At 42.8% G+C, this 20028-nt stretch overlaps 1 protein-coding gene across 1 annotated transcript; it reads left to right on the top strand.

Moving 5' to 3' along the window:
• The first annotated feature begins 340 nt into the window (after window positions 1-340).
• On the top strand, window positions 341-18912 carry LOC132765123 (E3 ubiquitin-protein ligase TRIM7-like). Its single transcript, XM_060759311.2, has 7 exons — window positions 341-1070; window positions 7115-7210; window positions 8841-9071; window positions 13205-13227; window positions 15578-15693; window positions 16344-16379; window positions 17776-18912. The coding sequence occupies exons 1-7, from the start codon at window positions 522-524 to the stop codon at window positions 18288-18290; spliced, it is 1566 nt and encodes a 521-aa protein (XP_060615294.2). The 5' UTR covers window positions 341-521; the 3' UTR covers window positions 18291-18912.
• The last annotated feature ends 1116 nt before the right edge of the window (window positions 18913-20028 follow it).

Raw genomic sequence — 20028 nt, forward strand, 5'->3', positions numbered from 1 at the left:
AATCGAATCTGGAATCCAACTCAAGATTTGACACCACGTTAACAACCATGGCTCAGTGCTATGGAATCCTGGAAGCTGCAGTTTTTGCAAGGTTTTTTAGCCTTCTCTGGCAGAGTCCTGGTGCCTTATGAAACTACAGCTCTCAAAATTCCATAGCATTGAGCCATAGCAGATAAAGTGGGATCAAACTGCATTAATTCTACAGTGTAGATGCACACTGGGACTAGTAGGGAAAAACTTCCTGATCAGAGGGAAAGACATTCCTGGCAGGCTCAGGGCTTAGCAGCTATTGTTAGAAATGAATCACGGTCCCACTCTGGCCCTGCTGAGACTGATGAAATGCAACCAGTCACGAGGTCGTGAGGCTTCGGAAAGTTGTGTTTCACCTCTTCAACCCAAACATGTTGTGGCAGCGCTATGACTTTTCTTCTCCTTTCATCAAACACTAAAGAGACCTGAACTGTTCCTGTTTTGTTCAGGGACTGACTTGCTGCTAATTTAAGAAACCAGAAACCTCAGAGATGACCTCGCAACACCAGCTGGCTTCTGGCAAGGGAACGCCTGCCTTGGGTTTCGTGCCAAGCATTCGCTCTCTATACTTTGCTGTGAAAGGAGGCGAAGGAGACAACGCTTCAGCTGGCCAGGAAGAAGCTATGGCTGCCGTCTTCCTCCCTGGGAACCTCCAAGATGAAGCCACTTGCTCTGTCTGCCTTGAGTACTTCAAGGACCCTGTGTCCATTGAGTGTGGACACAACTTCTGCAGAGCTTGCATCACCAAGAGCTGGAAGAGTTTGGAAGGGGAGTTCCCCTGTCCCCAGTGCAGAGAGCCCTTCAAGGAGAGGAACTTCAGGCCCAACAGACAGCTGGCCAACATGTCTGAGATCATCAGCCAGTTCATCCTACACGGTGGAAAGGGCCTGGAGGAAGATGGGCTCTGTGAGAAGCACAAAGAGGCTCTTAAACTCTACTGCAAGGATGACCAAAAGACCATCTGCGTGGTGTGTGACCGCTCTCGGGACCACCGACCTCACAGCGTGGTCCCTGTAGAAGAGGCAGCCCAGGAATACAAGGTAGAAGAGGTGTCCTGGAAAAGTGAATTTTTAGGGGATATAGTTCCAGAATCCGTCAGTCGGTGAAGCCACTGGCCATGTTGATGTGGATTCTGGAGCTATAGTTCAATTGGTTCTTTTGGCTAATGGACTCTGGAAAATGTAGTGCATTTAGACCAGCGTTTCTCAACCTGGAGATCAGGACCCCTGGGGGGTTGCAAGGAGGTGTCAGAGGGGTTACCAAAGATCATCAAAAAACATATTTTCTCTTGGTCATTCTGTGTCGGAAGTTTGGCCCAATTCTATCATTGGTGGGGTCCAGTATGCTCTTTGATTGTAGGTGAACTATAAATCCCAGCAACTAAAACCCCCAAATGTCAAGGTCTATTTTCCCCAAACTCCACTAGTATTGACGTTTGGGCATATTGAGGATTTGTGCCAAGTTTGGTCCAGATCCAATATTGTTGAAGTCCACAGTGCTCTCTGAATGTAGGTGAACTACAACTGCAAAACTCAAGGTCAGTGTCTACCCAACCCTTCCAGTATTTTCTGTTGGTCATGGCAGTTCTGTGTGCCACGTTTGGTTTAATTCCATTGCTGGTGAAGTTCAGAATGATTGTAGGTGAGCATAAATCCCAGCAACTACAACTCCCAAATGACAAAATCAACCCCTCCCCCAACAGTATTCAAATGTGGGTGTATCGAGTATTAGTGCCAAATTTGTGAATGAAAATACATCTTGCATATCAGATGTTTACTTTATGATTCATAACAGCAGCAAAATTAGAGTTATGAAGTAGCAATGAAAATAATTTAATGTTTGAGGGTCACCACATCATGAGGAACTGTATTAAGGAGTTGCGGGATTATGAAGGTTGAGAACCACTGATTTAGACTAATTCAGACTAAAGTTCCAAAATAACAAGAATGTAGACTTGCCAGTTGTCTAGAGAACAATTTGAGCTGCTCCTATGCCATGTGGCTTGCAGGAACTAGCTATAGAAGCTTTCTTTGGCATAGAATTTAACATGATCATTGGATAAGTACATTGTTACTTATCCCTCCTGCTCCCAGAAGGCAATATATAAATATTGCAAAAAACAACAATATGACAAAAGACTAGATACCTAATGGAAGTGTTCAAGATCAGGCATGGTATCAAAAGTGGAAGTGCTGCACATTTATCATTTAGATTTCCTTGCTATTTGTTCAAGGATTTTCTTAATTGCAAACACTTATCTGCCAAGATTGTCATTGTCAGGCAGGAAAAGGTTAAACAAGTAATCAAACTCCTGATCTATTTCTGGGAGGGAGGCTTCCCAAAGTGGGAATCAGATCCCCGGTTGCCCTGGGTTCTCTGGTGAGCAGGAGCCAAGGCTGCTCTTCATGTCATTGGTAGGAAAACAGTTGCTTAAAATAGAATATGCAGCTGATAAAGGTGGAAGATCTGAAGAGCAGATGGCCTAGTGCACCCCTAGAACTTGACTTGGGGGTGTTCAAAATCATCTCTGCATACCTTCCCTTGCACAAATAGGACCTCACTACCTCTGAGGATGCTTGCCATAGATGCAGGCGAAACGTCAGGAGAAATGCCTCTAGAACATGGCCCTATAGCCCGAAAAAACCCACAAGAACCTAGCCCAATAAGTGCTTGCCACATACCCATGCATGCTTATCTACAGTTTTTTGTGTGTGTTGCAGTTGGAAGTCTTTTCTAACTTACAGCATCTCTGGGTGAATGTATTATGAAGTTTTCATCAAAATATTTATTCAGAGGGGGTTGCCTTTGCCTTCCTTGAGGATCTGACTTGTCCAAATTTGGTTTCCATGGCCAAGCAGAAATTCAAACCCTGAGCTCTTAGTGTCCTGGTCCAACAATCAAACTGCTACAACATTCTGGGGTTCATCTGGATCCCTCAGTGTTTATATTTTGAATGCATCTGGGATAGGATTTCAAATTTGAGGGGAACACAGTTCCTGTGAGTGGATATGTTTACTCCCATGTATAGGGAATGACTTTCCCACTTCATTTTCGGCTTACTTTAGTTTCTGCAAATTGAGTTCAAAGTACAAACATAGTTTTCACCAAATTAACTCATCACAAGGAGTGAAAGCTTGGGAGTGATCTTGGATTCATCATTGAGCCTGGAGTTCCAGGTTTCAGCGGTGGCCGGGGAGCTTTCATAGAATCATAGAATCAAAGAGTTGGGAGAGACCTCATGGGCCATCCAGTCCAACCCCCTGCCAAGAAGCAGGAATATTGCATTCAAATCACCCCTGACAGATGGCCATCCAGCCTCTGTTTAAAAGCCTCCAAAGAAGGAGCCTCCACCACACTCCGAGGCAGAGAATTCCACTGCTGAACGGCTCTCACAGTCAGGAAGTTCATCCTCATGTTCAGATGGAATCTCCTCTCTTGTAGTTTGAAGCCATTGTTCTGCGTCCAAATTTGCACAACTAAAACTTGTGTGCCAGTTTCGCCCGCACCTTGGGAAATCAGACTTGGCCATGATGGTCCACGCTCTGTATAGATTAGTGCAATGCATTCTATGTGGGGTTGCCTTTGAAGACTGTTCAGAAGCTCCAATTAGTCCAATGGGTGGCAGTGAGGTTGCTCACTGGAGCGATGTACAGGAAGTATACAACCCCTCTGTTACATCAGTTTCACTGGCTGCCAGTTTGCTTATGAGCACAATTCAAAGTGCTGGCTTTAGTCTATAAAGGCCTAAGTGAGTGGTTCTCAACCTGTGGGTCGCCAGGTGTTTTGGCCTACAACTCCCAGAAATCCCAGCCAGTTTACCAGCTGTTAGGATTTCTGGGAGTTGAAAGACAAAACATCTGGGACCCACAGGTTGAGAACCACTGACTAAATGTATGACAGTACTGCAGCCACAATTCAGCAAACAGGTAAGCTGGGTTCCAGCCGAGTTTACATGTCTGAACGTATCTCCCCCTGTGAACCACCTTGGAAATTAAGATCTTCTGTGGAGGCCCTGCTCTCGGTCCCACCTTCTTCTCAAGCTCGACTGGTGGGACAAGAGACAGGGTCTTCTCAGTGGTGAACCCTCGGCTGTGGATCTCCCTCCGTAGAGACATTAAATCGGTGCCCTCCCTCCTAGCCTTCAGAAAGAGAGTAAAAACTGTGGGATCAGGCTTTTGAAGAAGCAGTGCAATAATATACTGTAACATAATTGGAATATGTGTGACTACAAAACAGCCTTAGATTATGACTTTTGGATGGTGTGTTTTAATATTGAATGTAATTTTAAATGTTCTATATGTATTACTTTTAAATCCAATTGATTTTAGGCTTAATGTTAATATGTGTTTAAAGCATTGAATGATTGCCATATGTAAGCTTCCTTGAGTCCCTCTTGGGGTAGAGAAAGGTGGGGTATAAATAGGGTAAATAAATAAATAGAAGCGCAGAATATTGTCCCTCCTATTAGGGTGCTGCAAAAGCAAACTACTGCACTTTCTTCTAGCTTGTGAATTCTTCCTCATTAATAACCTTTGCCATCTTGATTGCCCTTTGAAGTTCCTTGGCCGCAGGTGTTAGAGGGTATTGTACAGTCAGTTTGGCATAGTAATTAATGCAGAGGAAGGAATATTGCCTCGGTCCAGATGCTACTCACCTGCAAATCCCAGCATCCCTAGCTAACATAGCAATGCTGAGCAGTTTTGGGAATTGTTGCTTCATCATATTTGCAGTACTGCATGATTTCCATCCTTGCTGAGACATGTTTGAAATCGATCCTGATCCATTAAACTCTCTAGGAAACCTAGTTGTGTTTATGCCTCTAAACCGACCTACCTTATAGAGTGGTTGTGAGGGTAAATCAGAAGAAAATAATGAGGTAGCCTGCTTCAAGGAAAGATAAGATATAATTATAGCTAAAATAAATATTAATGTTTCATACATGTAGAAAAATAAAAAGAGCAGACAATGGGATTGCCTGCACCAAGTACAGATATAACAGTGTTTGAGGATAGGTTTCCTGTCTTCCAAATCTAACGCTGCAGCTTTGAGGCAACGCTGAACCCTGGAAACATCTAATTTTAGAAATGAAATGTGGGAGGTACCCAATACTCATCAAGTGCCAGAGGGAGCAGCAAGCCAGGAGAAATTGCCAACAGCTGTATGATATTTCTCAGCTTTGGTGTCAGGTATGACATTTGACTTGACACACCTGGCACCCAGATCCTCATATAAGCACAAGTCTCCAAACTGCCAGGGTATAATCCTGGAGATGGGGAAGATTACTGCACAACCTGACATCAGCCTTATTACCTGTATCCCCTAGAATTGCCCCATTCAGCGTGAATTTTAGGCTGAATGAGGGCACCATTCCTTAGCATAGCCTGTCCCATAAGGTTGGGCAGAGCATAATGAGAAGTACATGTACGAGGGTTGAATGAAAAGTAATGCCTCCACCTTTGCTCTTGGGTTTGGATGGGAATATTTTAATAAATCAAACACAAGCAATCCTTAGAATGTGCTCTTTAACTACCATTATTCACTCACATAACTACCATTATTCACTCACATAATCACCAGACAATTGGATACATTTCTGCCAATGATGAACAAGTTTCTGAAGCCCTCATGGAAGAAGTTGACAATTTGTTTCCGCAACCAACGTCTCACAGTTCTCTCAAGGTACCCATCGTGCACAGATCTTCCGATAGCCAAGCAAAGCAATAATGTGACCCACACGTTCTTGTGAAATGCCGATTATACTTGAAATTTCTCTCTGAGTGATACGACAATTGTCCTGAATCAATCTGTCAACTTTTGCTTGTGAAACTCGGTTGTTGCTGTCACAGGATGTCCAACGCATTGTTTGTCACGCAAATCAGATGTTCCCACCTCAACATCTTTAAACTTACTCGCCCAACGACACACAGTACTCACATCAACACAATCACCATAAACAGCTTGCATTCTCTGATGAATCTCCTTTGGGGTGACACCTTCTGCTGTCAAGAATTCAATGATTGCACGTTGCTTAAGTCGCATTGACCAACCGTCTGTGCAGGATTCCATAGTTTAACAATACAACCATTCAATGCTAAGGCTTCCTTCCAAAATGGAACTGTAGAGGAGAGTCTACTGAACAAGCCAGTACCTGCCACGTACCAATACTGCCATCTGTTGAGGAGTTACGAAGGTGGAGGCATTACTTTTCATTCAACCCTCGTATGTTGCCCATTCAGTAGAATTGCTTGGATGTTTAAAAAGAGTCATAAATATATTCAGGTGTTTTGTTTTGTTTTGTTTTTGGATATACATTTGCATAGTCAACTCTAATTCATTAGATATATGAAGCATTACTTAAATAGGCTTGTGGGATGCAGGCTACAAAATCTCATTCTAAATAGCACTTGTTGGGATTTAAAATTCCACAAGATCCCTTATAGTTGTTGTTTTCCTCTGGCAAAGACTAATGCAGTTGTTCTACCTCTCCCTGAAATTGTGTGCTATCCTGTAAAATAAAAGGAAATGAAAAAATTCTGAATATGGAGCACCCTTCATTTCTGTTCCATCAACACTTCTGTGACTGGCATTATTTTCACCGTAATTGTGGGTATATTTACACTGTAAAATGAATGCAGTTTGACAACACTTTTAACTGCTATGGCTCAATGCTACAGAATTATGTTGGGCAAAGCAAGAGCACGTTTTGGCAGGGATGGCTAGTAAAACTACAACTGCCATGATTTCAGATAGGACTTTTTCCCAATCCCAGGTGCCTGAAGGGAGAAGTTGCTGCATTCAGAGCCTAACTATGCTATGGAAGATCTGAACTCCCAATCCAGCACTTTAACATCTGTATTCTTTAATCTAGGGTCATACATTACAAAATACTTTTTGTTAATAGATGGTAAATTGCAGCCTAGTGTAGTTAATGGGCAAATCTTTACTTCTTTCTGTCTCTGTCACTTTTTAAACTTGGATATAGGCTTGTCATTTTCTTGTTGTATTTATTGGTCTTTAAGGTACAGGAAAAAAAGGGAAGTGAATACCTTCAAACTGATAAACTTTTTTCCCCCTTATATTTTAGGAACAAATTCAGAACCGTTTGGATTTCCTGAAAAAAGAGAGACAAGAGCTCTTGGAATTCAAAATGCAGGATGACCAAAAAAGCCAAGATCTCTTGGTGAGTGCTTACGGTTACTCAGAAAAAAGTAGCAAATCAGGGTAGCTTTGAATGAGATGTATATATATGGTTTTGGAATTTTTTAAGGGGATCAAGTTACACTGTCAATTGGCAGTTGGAAAAATTGCCTGATCCTCTGCCTATCAATAGCTGAGATTTTTCTGAGAATTGTAGTACAAAAATAACTTTTCCAATGTGCTGATTTGACTTATCAACTAAATTCACAATCATGCAGGGCCAATTGGTGTAATAATAATAGAACCTATGTCAGATTTTTATTTTTAAAATGCTGTTTCTTATTTTATGATGCCATGTATTGTCTGAACTCAGCTATTTTCACTCTTAACATACAATCTTTTTTTAAAAAAAACATTTTAAAATTGTTATTTCAGTTTTGGGATTATATTCCTTCTAATATTTTGTCACAGTTGTTTGCACTTCTGGTTCAACCCATGCCCTAAATTTAATGCATGATGAACATTTTGCTCTTCAGGAATATCTAGGTCAGTGTTTCTCAACCTTCCTAATTTCAGGACCCCTTAGTATAGTTCCTTGTGTTTTGGTGACCCCGCCCCCCAACCATAACATTATTTTCGTTGCTACTTCATAACTGTAATTTTGCTACTGTTATGAATCTTCATGTAAATATCTGATAGGCAGGATATATTTTGATTCACTGGACCAAACTTGGCACAGATACCCAATACGCCTGAATTTTAATACTGGTGGGGTTGGGGGGATTTATTTTGTCATTTGGGATTGGAGTTGCTGGGATTTATAGTTCACCTACAATCAAAGAGCATTCTGAACTCCACCAGCAATGGAATTGAACCAAACTTGGCACATAGAACTTCCATTACCAACAGAAAATACTGGAAGGGTTTAGTGGGCATTGACCTTGAGTTTTGGAGTTGCAGTTCACCCGCATCCAGAGAGCAATGTGGACTCTGGACCAAACTTGGCACAGATACCCAATACACCTGAATTTTAATACTGGTGGGGTTGGGGGGATTTATTTTGTCATTTGGGATTGGAGTTGCTGGGATTTATAGTTCACCTACAGTCAAGCATTCTGAACCCCACTAATGAAAGAATTGGGCCGAACTTCCCACACAGAACTTCCATGTCCAACAAAAAATGCTGTGTTTTCTGATGGTCTTTGGTGACCCCTCTGACACCCCCTCATGACCCACCCGGGGGTACCGACCCCCAGGTTGAGAAATAGGTTCTCCGGTGTGACTATGTGGTCAATTTTTTTCAGTCATGTTGAACAACCTAGAGATTTCTAGAGGTATCACCTCTTTAGAAATCTTTAGTTCCTCCAATGTGATTATATGACTAGCTTCCAATGGATATTGACCATAGAGTCAAGCAATGAAAGGATAAAGGTAATTGGAAGGCTTCTGTGACAACAACATATACATCGTGGAACCATTTCAAAATGAGCAGAAGGACCCAAGTCAGTGAATGGAAACACGTGCCTTTTGCCATAACACAGAACTTCAACATACCACAGGGATGCATTTCACTCCCCCACCCCTTGTCTTCTACCATCTTCCTTTTATTTAGGGAATTTAGATGTCAAATACAGAATTTTTCATGCTGATCATCATTTCTTTTGTTTTTAAAGAAAACTATAGAAGTTGAGAGACAGAAGGTCCTCTCTGAATTTGAAAGCCTGCGCCAGTTTCTGCAAGAGCAAGAACAGCTCCTTCTGGGTCAACTGGACAAGATGGAGAAGGGCATCACCAAGAGGCAGAATGAGAACATCACAGAATTTTCCAAGGAGATTTCACTCCTCAACAAGCTGATTGCTGACCTGGAGGAGAAAATCCAAGAGCCTGTGCTTGATTTCCTTAAGGTAAGACCTAAAATCTCACAACCTCTGAGGATGCTTGCCATAGATGCAGGCGAAACTTCAGGAGAGAATGCTTCTAGAACATGGCCATATAGCCCCAAAACCCCACAATAACCCAAGATGTGTATTGTTTTTCTATAAAATGCATTTTTCCAAGCCTTGTACTGAAGTGATTTGATACATTTTGATAGTTTTGATACATACATACCATTCTATTCAAAGCCAACAATGTACTGTCACATATAACCTATTTCTCAATTTTGGGGATTTGGTACCTTTTGAAAACAAACTGCTCATTTAGGAAGGGAATTAGGCAAGGCTGCATTTTACTATCCTCTTTGTTTAACTTGTACGCTGAACATATACATTAAAGCATGATTAAACTCAGAGGAAAGAGGTGTAAAACTGGAAGAAGGAACACCATTAATTTAAGATGCACAGGTGGGTGATTTGGAGGTCTCTTATTCATAGGGGCACTATAAATTGAGGTCAACTTGATGGCAGTTAGCCACAACAAAGAAACAATTCTCTTGTGAAGCTGCAAAGATTTCTGAGGCCCCATCTACACTGCCACATAATCCAGTTTCCAAATCCAGATTATCTGCTTTGAACTGGATTATATGCAAACTCATATAATCCAGTTAAAAACAGATAATCTGGATTCAGAAAGTGAATTTTGTAGCAGTGTAGATCCAGATCGAGACACTTCACTTTGAAACTGTGGGGAGAACATCATAGGCTGGTCCTTTAGACCTGGGTTGGAGGAACATGCAGCCCTCCAGAAATTGTTGGACTACAATGCCAATGTCTAATAGTCATGAATGATGGGAGTTATAAAAGGTAAAGGTTCCCCCTTGACATTAAGTCTGGTTGAGTCTGACTTGGGGGTGGTACTCATCTCAATTTCTAAGCCGAAGAGCCAGCGTTGTCCGTAGACGCCTCCAAGGTCATGTGGTCAGCATGACTGCATGGAGCGCCATTACCTTCCCACTGAGGCAGTACCTATCTGCTCACATTTGCATGTTTTCAAACTGTTAGGTTGGCAGAAACTGGGGCTAATAATGGGATGTCACCCCATCCTGCAGATGGGAGTTATAGAACAATAATATTCATGGAGCTATACATTACATATCCTCTGATCCAGACAAAAGCATCTCCTACTGGTAGACAATCCCATTAACCCTTTTTTGTTCTGTTGTAGTAGTAGTTGTTGTTAATAATAATAATATACCATTTTTCTCTTAAAGAGTCTCAAAGCAGTGAACAATAATACAAACAATACAGTATATGATTTAGGACCCAAAGACTATAAACATTATTTAAATACAGTACTATTTGAAAATGAATTAAAATGATTAAAACTAATTTAAAATATTGACAACACCACACAACACCCTCTGACTCCTTCTTTAAAAGCCTGCCTGAATAAAAAAGTGTGTATTGAAATGTTCCAGTTTCTCTCTTTCCAGTTATCTCCCTTTGTCCTTGGTCTATTCAGGTTGTGCTTACTTAGTACTTACTTAGGCGATCCCTCGTTGGACGAGTAAGATGGTCTTCCATTATGGATTTCCTTGTGGGTCCGTATGTGGCTGTGGAGCCCTATTCTTGCTCTGCATCTTCTTCCGCAGTGAGGGCATTGGGTTCCAGGTGGAAGGCGGTCCCGGTCGGGGTTGGCTTGACGCGCTTTCCTCCTGGCACGTTTCTCTCTTTCACCCTCCACTCGTGCCTCCTCAAATTCTGCAGCACTGCTGGTCACAGCTGTCCTCCAGCTGGAGTGCTCAAGGGCCAGGGCTTCCCAGTTCTCAGTGTCTATGCCAGAGTTTTTAAGGTTGGCTTTGAGCCCATCTTTAAATCTCTTTTCCTGCCCACCAACATTCCGTTTTCCATTCTTAAGTTCGGAGTAGAGCAACTGTTTTGGGAGACGGTGGTCAGGCATCCGGACAACGTGGCCGGCCCAGCGGAGTTGATGTTGGAGGACCATCGCTTCAATGCTGGTGGTCTTTGCTTCTTCCAGCACACTGACGTTTGTCCGCTTGTCTTCCCAGGAGATTTGCAGGATTTTCCAGAGGCAGCGCTGATGGAAAGGTTCCAGGAGTTGCATGTGACGTCTGTAGACAGTCCACGTCTCACAGGCATAGAGCAGGGTTGGGAGGACAATAGCTTTATAGACAAGCACCTTGGTCTCCCTACGGATGTCCCGGTCCTCAAACACTCTCTGCTTCATTCGGGAAAGTGCTGCACTTGCAGAGCTCAGGCGGTGTTGTATTTCAGCGTCGATGTTGACTTTGGTGGAGAGGTGGCTGCCAAGGTAGCGGAAATGGTCCACATTTTCTAATGTTATGCCATTAAGCTGTATTACTGGCATTGGAGAGGGATGGGCTGGTGACTGCTGGAACAGCACCTTGGTTTTCTCAATGTTCAGTGACAGGCCGAGCTTCTCATATGCTTCTGCGAAGGTGTTTAGAGTGGCTTGTAGATCTTCTTCTGAATGCGCACAGACGACATTGTCATCAGCATACTGGAGTTCTATAACAGCTGTTGTTGTAACCTTGGTTTTGGCTTTCAGTCTGCTGAGGTTGAATAGCTTGCCATCTGTCCGATAGATTATTTCCACTCCAGTGGGAAGCCTCCCGTCAACAAGGTGAAGTATCATAGCGATGAAGATGGAGAATACAGTTGGGGCAATAACACATCCCTGTTTGACACCGGATTCCACTTTAAATGGGTCACTTTGGGAGCCATTGCTGTCCAAGACTGTTGCCATCATGTCATCATGGAGGAGCCGCAGGATGTTCACAAATTTGTTTGGGCACCCGATTTTGTGGAGGATGGTCCAGAGAGCGCTGCGATTCACTGTGTCGAATGCCTTTGCAAGGTCGATGAATGCCATGTACAGAGGTTGGTTTTGTTCCCTGCATTTTTCTTGGAGCTGTCGTGCAGTGAAGATCATGTCCACGGTTCCACTGGAGGGGCGGAAGCCATTCTGAGATTCTGGGAGGGTGTCTTCTGAGAGGGGCAGAAGGCGGTTTGCAAGGATTCTTGCGAGGATTTTCCCAGCGGAGGTTAGAAGGGAGAGACCTCGATAGTTTCCGCAGTCTGTTCTTTCCCCTTTTTTGAAGAGGGTGATGATGGTGGCGTCCTTGAAATCTGCTGGGATTTTCTCGGTCACCCACACTTTTTCTATGAGCTGGTGGAGTTGGTGTGTCAGCTCAGGTCCTCCCTCTTTAAAGATTTCAGCAGGGATCCCATCTGGTCCACTGGCTTTGTTATTCTTCTGTTGGTTGATGGCATTGCTGACTTCTTCCAAACTAGGCAGTGCTGCAAGCTCATCCCTGGTTTGTTGTTGTGGGATTTGTGAGAGGACCTCTTCGGCCACATTGGAGCTGCGGTTCAGGAGGCTTTGGTAGTGTTCTTTCCAATGTAGTGCAATTGAGTTTTGGTCCTTCAGGAGTTTGGTTCCATCTGATGAGCGTAGAGGCTGTATGCCATGGTTTCTTGGTCCGTAGATGACTTTTGTGGCTTTGAAAAATCCCTGAGCATTATGGGTATCTGCCAGGTGTTGGATTTCTTCGGCCTTCTTTGTCCACCAGATGTTCTTGAGGTCTCTTGTCCTTCTTTGGACTTCAGCTTTTGCACTGGCATAGATCTTTTTCTTAGCAGCACAGTTGATGTCTCTCTGCCATGCTTGGAAGGCTTTCCTTTTCTTGTCAATTAGCTGTTGGATCTCGATGTCATTTTCATCAAACCAGTCTTGATGTTTCTTGGCTTGGTATCCAATAGTTTCTTCGCAGGCTTGAATGATGGAGGTCTTCAGTTTGTTCCAATGTTCCTCGACATTTTCAGGTTGTGCAAACTGTGTCCATAATGCAATATTCCACACTGAATTTCCCCTTTCCAGAAGGCTCAGGCAAAAGCAAACTGTTGCAGCCTCTCTTAGCCTATGTGTTCTTCCTCTACAAGTTATTTTGTCCTCTTGACCATGTTCGAAAGTTGCTTGGCCATACATATCCCTGCTTTCACCTATGAAGTGTTAAAGATTATGGCATAAAATGCGTCAATAAAGAGGGAAAAGGCTAGGAGAATGATCACTGTGGCAAATATATTACAATATGGTTTTTCTTCTGTTTTTCTTCCAGGATGTAACAAGTGTCATCATGAGGTATGGAACTGCATTTTCATGTTCTGTTGCTTTTTTTTAATGAATCACCCAAAAGGTCATTGGCACCCATTCAGATAAATGCCATCCCAGACTCATGCTAAGCCACCTCCCTCTTGAGTCAGCACACATCTCAGGCTCCTTATAGCTTCTTGGTTGGGAATATGATCCCTCTCCTTTCAGACCGTCTCTGATTTCCTTCACCTACAATGGCAGTGAGACGGGCAGGTGCTGGACAGAAATAGGGACTGCGGTGGGTCAGGGAGAGTCAAAGAGCTGTGCTTTGTTTATTTATGTGGCGCAAATCCATTTCAGTGCAAGGTCTTCACTTGAGGCATTGGGATAATATTCAATCCCTTCTTCCTCAGAGAAGTCTGAATCACATCACTACCTCTAATGTAGGAATCTGCTTGTGGGTGTTTTTCATATTGGAGGCCTTCAAAGTGGGTCTTATGAAGCTTAGAAAAGTTTATCTAAAATTCTTAGGAGTTGAAGTATTTTCAATTTTAGTCTATCTGTATTTACATATGTATGCGTAATGAAATTTCATGGAGATAGGATGCAATTTTCAACACAACGGTCATTCATTTTTTTCATATATATCTTATACACATAGTCTGAAGGCAATTTAATATATAATATTTTAAATATTTTTTTTTGCATGGAACAAAATGAACCATCCACCAGGTTGCAAAGGTGTCACTGTTTTAGCCACCTGTGTGGACAGTTTTGGGTTTTGGAGTATTTTGGCATTGCAGATAAGAGATGCACAATCTTTACATGAAAATTATCTTCCAAAAAAGTAAAGTTTAGCTGTTTTGTGTACTTGTATTAGTCTACTCCATGTATGGGAAGGCTGTGACTGTTCTTTAGGAAAGGCATGACCTTGTTAGAAATTATAACCTTTTAGAAAACCACTGGTCACATAACCTTTTGGAAAATTGCATTTATTACCATATGGGAAAACATGGAATCTCATGAGAAGACTTATTAAAAACTTACTTGAGTCAACCTACTCCTTAGTGGTATATATCCAGTAGTATTCATGCAAGGCAATTAGGTTTCTCTGCTATTAAATTGATATAGCTAGATATCTCTTTGAACTGTTAGGGACAAAGATATGCCAATGCACGAAAACATATATAGCAGACTGAGTTTCAGAAGTGTTTCTTTTAGTTGTCCAAAAAACATCGACTCTCCCTTAAAACTTCTTGGTTTAAATCATGCTCTCAAGAGACCAAAAATAAGTACCGGTAGAATTGTTTAAAAATAACATGGTTGGTTTACTCACAAACTTCATGTATTAAGTATGCGGGTACACTGCATATCAATCCAGTTACAGATAGGATTCGAAGTAGTTTCTCTGTGCAGGTAACACAGGGCATCTTTCTTATAATCAACAGTCCAAAGTCTAAAGCATCTCTCCAGTCTGAGAGTCTAATGGAGTCTGTTCTCTTAAGCAGTGGTTCCCAACCTTTTTCTGACCAGGGACTAAATGACCACGGCCCACTTCACCAGATCCCACTTTGACTAGGGACCACTCTCCAACATTAGTACCAAAAGGGTTACGAATTGGTTCTTGTCAACTTTAGATTCGGTTTGGTTATTTGGGGTGCTGATTCAGAAAATTGCATTGGATAGACTACATCAGCTCTAGTTTCTGATACAGAACATATGCCATCCAGTAGTTACCATCTGCTCGCCCACAGAAAATCATATTTAATAGTCTAGAGCCGATGTGGTAGTAGTAATCTTTAGTGGATAGTCAGCCTCTCCCCTCCCAACATTCCCATTGCCTCAGCACTATAAGACGGTTTTGGGATACCAGTCATTCTCATTGCCATGTGGTTTCAAGGCAATGGTGTAGTAATGGTGAGGCCACAGACAATCTTTTCATTCTTGTGGACCACTGGTGGTCCACGGACCACAGGTTGGGAACCACTGCTCTAAAGCACTCCATTTCCACAGACTGTATTGTACTGCTTCTGATGCAAAACATGCACACTTCTACAATGGAGTCTAAGCTGAACATCCCCAGATCTCATCACATGGTCTGCAGCCCACCCACAACAAAGAGTTTAAGGAAAACTGCATACCAATACACACACACACAATACAGTAAGAAATCTCAATTATATAAAAACAAATAACTAGTATAGGAGGCTTGTAGAAGGTTGCTATTTCCAACGCATCCAGATGTTGTTGGACTGCAACTCCCATCACTCCTTCCCAGTATAGTCAAAGGTGACCCAACTTGGGAGTTATGGCCCAACAGTATCTGATGTCCTCTTGCTGGTGCAGACTATCATCAACCAGACCAGTGATTTGTTCTCTTTTCTTTTAAAACTGCTAGAAGTGATGATCTTAAATGTCAGAAACCCATCCTTGTCTCTGCTGACATGAAAGGTCATGTCTGCAATTTCTCGCTGAAGACTGTGGTCCTCAAGGGAGTGCTAAAGAAATTCAAAGGTAAGAGGAAAAAAACCCAGTATGTAGTTTTAACTTTAGCATCTAATGAAGTGAAATTGCCTTGTGGTTTGGGAGAGCAAGTATTGGCAGGAAACAATAAGATGTATAATACAACTTAACAACAGGTGCCTCTTTTGATTCCCCTCTTCATTCCCACATAAAGAAACAAACACATACAATGGGGCTTTTAGTGATCCGCAGAAACCTCCAAATTTCAAATAACTGCTCACTTACAACAGGATACATTGCGTATGTGTAGTTAATACAAGGATACGATCTTACCACAAAGCCAGATGTAGACTCTCTCCCTGTATCAACTCTGGGGACAATATTACATGAGCCAATAATATCACCTACAACATCAGAGGTACGTATATGCCATCCTATGCCAGCAATGCCCCTCTCCACTCCACTTTGGATAAACAGTGAAGTCTCTACACAAGAGAACAGATGGACACAGACTTGATATTAGCGATGGCAATACCCCAAAACCAGTTCCAGGAATGGAAAATGGCCCTTCAAATATTCTGGAGAATCAATATTTTGAAATTCAATGGGGGATACTGAATATGGAGTAGATGGCTTGGACAAAACCATTTTCAAGTACTCTGTAGCCCTGAGCTTCATTTATAGGCTTTCTTTTCTTTCAGATCATCTGCGGGATGAACTGGGGAAAGGCGAAAAAGGTAAATGCTAGAAGCTGAACATACAAAACAGTCATTATTGACATCTCTTCACTTACACAGATTTTAGTACATATACAATTTTCAGAAAACAGGGAAGAAGCAGTCCTGTTATTTCTGGACATGGACTGGAGGGTTAATGTGCGACTTATTATCAGTTCAAAGCACTTTGCAAGTCAATGCAGAATGTTGAATATACAACTCCATCACATTGAGATGGGAAAGCAGAGGTGACCGTCTTTTCAACTTAGGTAATTGCCCTTCTAGATTGTCAGTCGTCCAGTTTCGAGTTCTGTCTCCTCATCACACATGCCTCCCTCTTTGTTCACCTGTGTTGCCCTCGAACAGCTTTATCACACGTGGAAACCTAAGAGCTGGTAGTACATTCATCTTACAATCATCACATGGAGAATACTTTTCTCTGCCCTCTCCGTATTACTTTTTTTTTAAAAAAATCAGGGAAAACTTCAATATCTGAAAGCCAAAAGATCCCTTGCCCTGCCCAAAGCCCCTTACATTAAAAGAGACTGACACCACTTGAAAGCCTCTTCTTTCCATAAGATAAAATTGCCCTGTCCAAGCCCCGCATGATAAAGGAGACCGAAGGGGTGGGTAATTAAATGGTATAGTAAAACTTTGACGGATCCCATCTCACCTGCTTTTCAGCTGGAACCAAGGGAGTAATTCATGGTAGGAGGTAGGAGCTCTGAACACAATTGCTGGCCCATGTTCAGAGTTTCCATTTTTCAGGACATTTCTGCCACTTTTCAGTCACAGATGGCTATGCATGACGTCCGGAAGTAGTTTAACATCATATGATGAGCTCCATGTCTCTCCATTCTTGAAAAGAGGTTGAAGTGTCCTACAACAGGGAAATTTCTCAATGTGATGAGGTCCCTGAACACGATTGCCGGAGTTCCCTCCTTTTAGGACACTTCTGCCTCTTTTCAACCACAGAGGGTTATGCATGACGTCCAGAAGTAGTTTAAGGTCATGTGATGAGCTCCGTTCCTCTCCATGCTAAAAGAGGCTGAAGTGTCCTACAACAGGGAAATTTCTCAGTGTGATGAGGTCCTTAGAGTAGGATAATCGAACTTTGGCTTGCAAAGTGTAATACTACAAAATTATTTTAAAGGAATAACTCAGTACAAGGAAGACGGGAAGGAAAGAAAAAGATTCAACAAGATGTAAAATGGGAAAAATGGAGAAATTACTCTTTGAGTACAGCTCCAAGAATTCCCCTAGCCATCACAACCAGGGGGATTCTGGGAATTATACTTATCACAAATACATTTTGAAAATACATTTGAATGATATTCTTCCCAACACCACACACTTCCTTTCCCTATCATTGCTATCATTCTGATTGTTGGCTGAGCGCTTTTCTCCTGCCTCCTAGAGGATCTGATCCTGGACCCAGAGACAGCCAATCACCTCCTCGTCCTCTCTGCAGACCTAAAGGCCGTGAAGATGGGCTGCCGAAAGCAAGAGCTACCTGACAACCCCAAACGCTTTGACACCAACTCTCGCGTTCTGGCCACCGAGGGATTCAAGTCAGGGAGGCATTATTGGGAGGTGGAGGTGGGCTCTGCGGATGGGTGGGCCTTTGGAGTAGCCAAGGAATCTGTCCGAAGGAAAGGACTGACCCAGTTTTGTCCTGAGGAGGGCATCTGGGCCTTGCAGCAAAATGGGGGGCGATACTGGGCAGTCACTACCCCTCAGCGTACTCCCATTTTCCTTCCCGAGAAAATCACCAAAATCAGAATCTACTTAGACTATGAAGGAGAAGAAGTGTCCTTTTACAAAGCTGACAACATGCAGCATCTTTTCACTTTTAATGTTGCCTTCACAGAAAGGATATTTCCTCTCTTCTCAGTTTGCTCCACTATGACTTATATTAAACTTTGCTCATGAAATGAATAGGACACATAGTTGGAGAGATATTGAGCTGTCATGTGTACACACAATGTGGCAGAATGGTGCTTGTCATACATGTCAAGGTCTTAATCGTGGTGATCACTATGGTCTAGCCCCATGAGCATGAGACATAATGTGCCTGGCAAAATGATGCTTCTCTTCCTCTCAAGGTCTTATTGGTGGTGACATGATGTGCCTGGCAGTGTGGAAACAATGCTTGAAAAAACTACATGCAGCAGCTTTTACGCTGGTTGTGTGTTTGTGTGCCTGATGCTGACATAGGGCTTGGAAAATTTGCTCTTTTTTTGGCCAGCATGTCTGGAAAAGTCTGGGAATGGCCATCCTGACTGGAGATTCTGAGAGCTCTAGTCCAAAAAGGAAATTTCCCAAGCTTTGTGCTTGCCAGTGTGTGCTGAAAGTTAAAAGATGTGCAAGTCAATGATTTGAGTGATATACCTAGCTTGCTGTATTTGCACAGAGACTAATCTAAATAGACCTTAATTTCTGATATGCTATTTCCAATCCCACCTTGTTATGATTGGTGCTCGAGAAGATTACGTACTTTCTCTTCCTGAATAAAGGTAAGAAGGAACTTGTTGAAAGACGACCCTTACCTGCTCCCTTTGTTGTTGTTCATTCGTTCAGTCGTCTCCGACTCTTCGTGACCTCATGGACCAGCCTACGCCAGAGCTCCCTGTCGGCCGTTACCACCCCCAGCTCCCTCAAGGTCAGTCCAGTCACTTCAAGGATGCCATCCATCCATCTTGCCCTTGGTCGGCCCCTCTTCCTTTTGCCTTCCACTTTCCCCAGCATGTCTTCTCTAGGCTTTCCTTTCTCCTCATGATGTGGCCAAAGTACTTCAACTTTGTCTCTAGTATCTTTCCCTCCAGTGAGCAGTCGGGCTTTATTTCCTGGAGGATGGACTGGTTGGATCTTCTCGCAGTCCAAGGCACTCTCAGAACTTTCCTCCAACACCACAGCTCAAAAGCATCAATCTTCCTTCGCTCAGCCTTCCCTAAGGTCCAGCTCTCACATCCGTAGGTTACTACAGGGAATACCATGGCTTTGACTAGGCGGATCTTTGTTGCCAGTCTGATGTCTCTACTCTTCACTATTTTATCGAGACTGGACATTGCTCTCCTCCCAAGAAGTAAGCGTCTTCTGATTTCCTGGCCACAGTCTGCATCTGCAGTAATCTTTGCACCTAGAAATACAAAGTCTGTCACGGCCTCCACGGTTTCTCCCTCTATTTTCCAGTTGTCAATCATTCTTGTTGCCATAATCTTGGTTTTTTTGACGTTTAGCTGCAACCCGGCTTTTGCGCTTTCTTCTTTCACCTTGATTAGAAGGCTCCTCAGCTCCTCCTCGCTTTCAGCCATCAGAGTGGTGTCATCTGCATATCTAAGGTTGTTAATGTTTCTTCCAGCAATTTTCACCCCAGCTTTGCATTCCTCAAGCCCCGCACATCCTCGCATGATGTGTTCTGCATACAAGTTAAAAAGGTTGGGTGAGAGTATGCAGCCTTGCCGTACGCCTTTCCCAATCTTGAACCAGTCTGTTGTTCCGTGGTCAGTTCTGACTGTTGCTATTTGGTCCTTGTACAGATTCCTCAGGAGAGAGACAAGGTGGCTTGGGATGCCCATCCCACCAAGAACCTGCCACAATTTATTATGATCCACACAGTCAAAGGCTTTAGAATAGTCAATGAAGCAGAAGTAGATGTTTTTCTGAAACT

Source organism: Anolis sagrei, chromosome 2 (genome assembly GCF_037176765.1).
Source record: "Anolis sagrei isolate rAnoSag1 chromosome 2, rAnoSag1.mat, whole genome shotgun sequence".
In the NCBI taxonomy this organism is placed as follows: Eukaryota; Metazoa; Chordata; class Lepidosauria; order Squamata; family Dactyloidae; genus Anolis; species Anolis sagrei.

What these genes read in the sequence shown, in the direction of transcription:
- LOC132765123 (XM_060759311.2), top strand. Translation starts at nt 522, where the DNA reads ATGACCTCGCAACACCAGCTGGCTTCTGGCAAGGGAACGCCTGCCTTG. An exon ending in CTGTGCTTGATTTCCTTAAG is followed by an intron (nt 9,072 to 13,204) that starts GTAAGACCTAAA and finishes TTTTTCTTCCAG; the next exon opens with GATGTAACAAGTGTCATCAT. An exon ending in ACTGGGGAAAGGCGAAAAAG is followed by an intron (nt 16,380 to 17,775) that starts GTAAATGCTAGA and finishes CCTGCCTCCTAG; the next exon opens with AGGATCTGATCCTGGACCCA.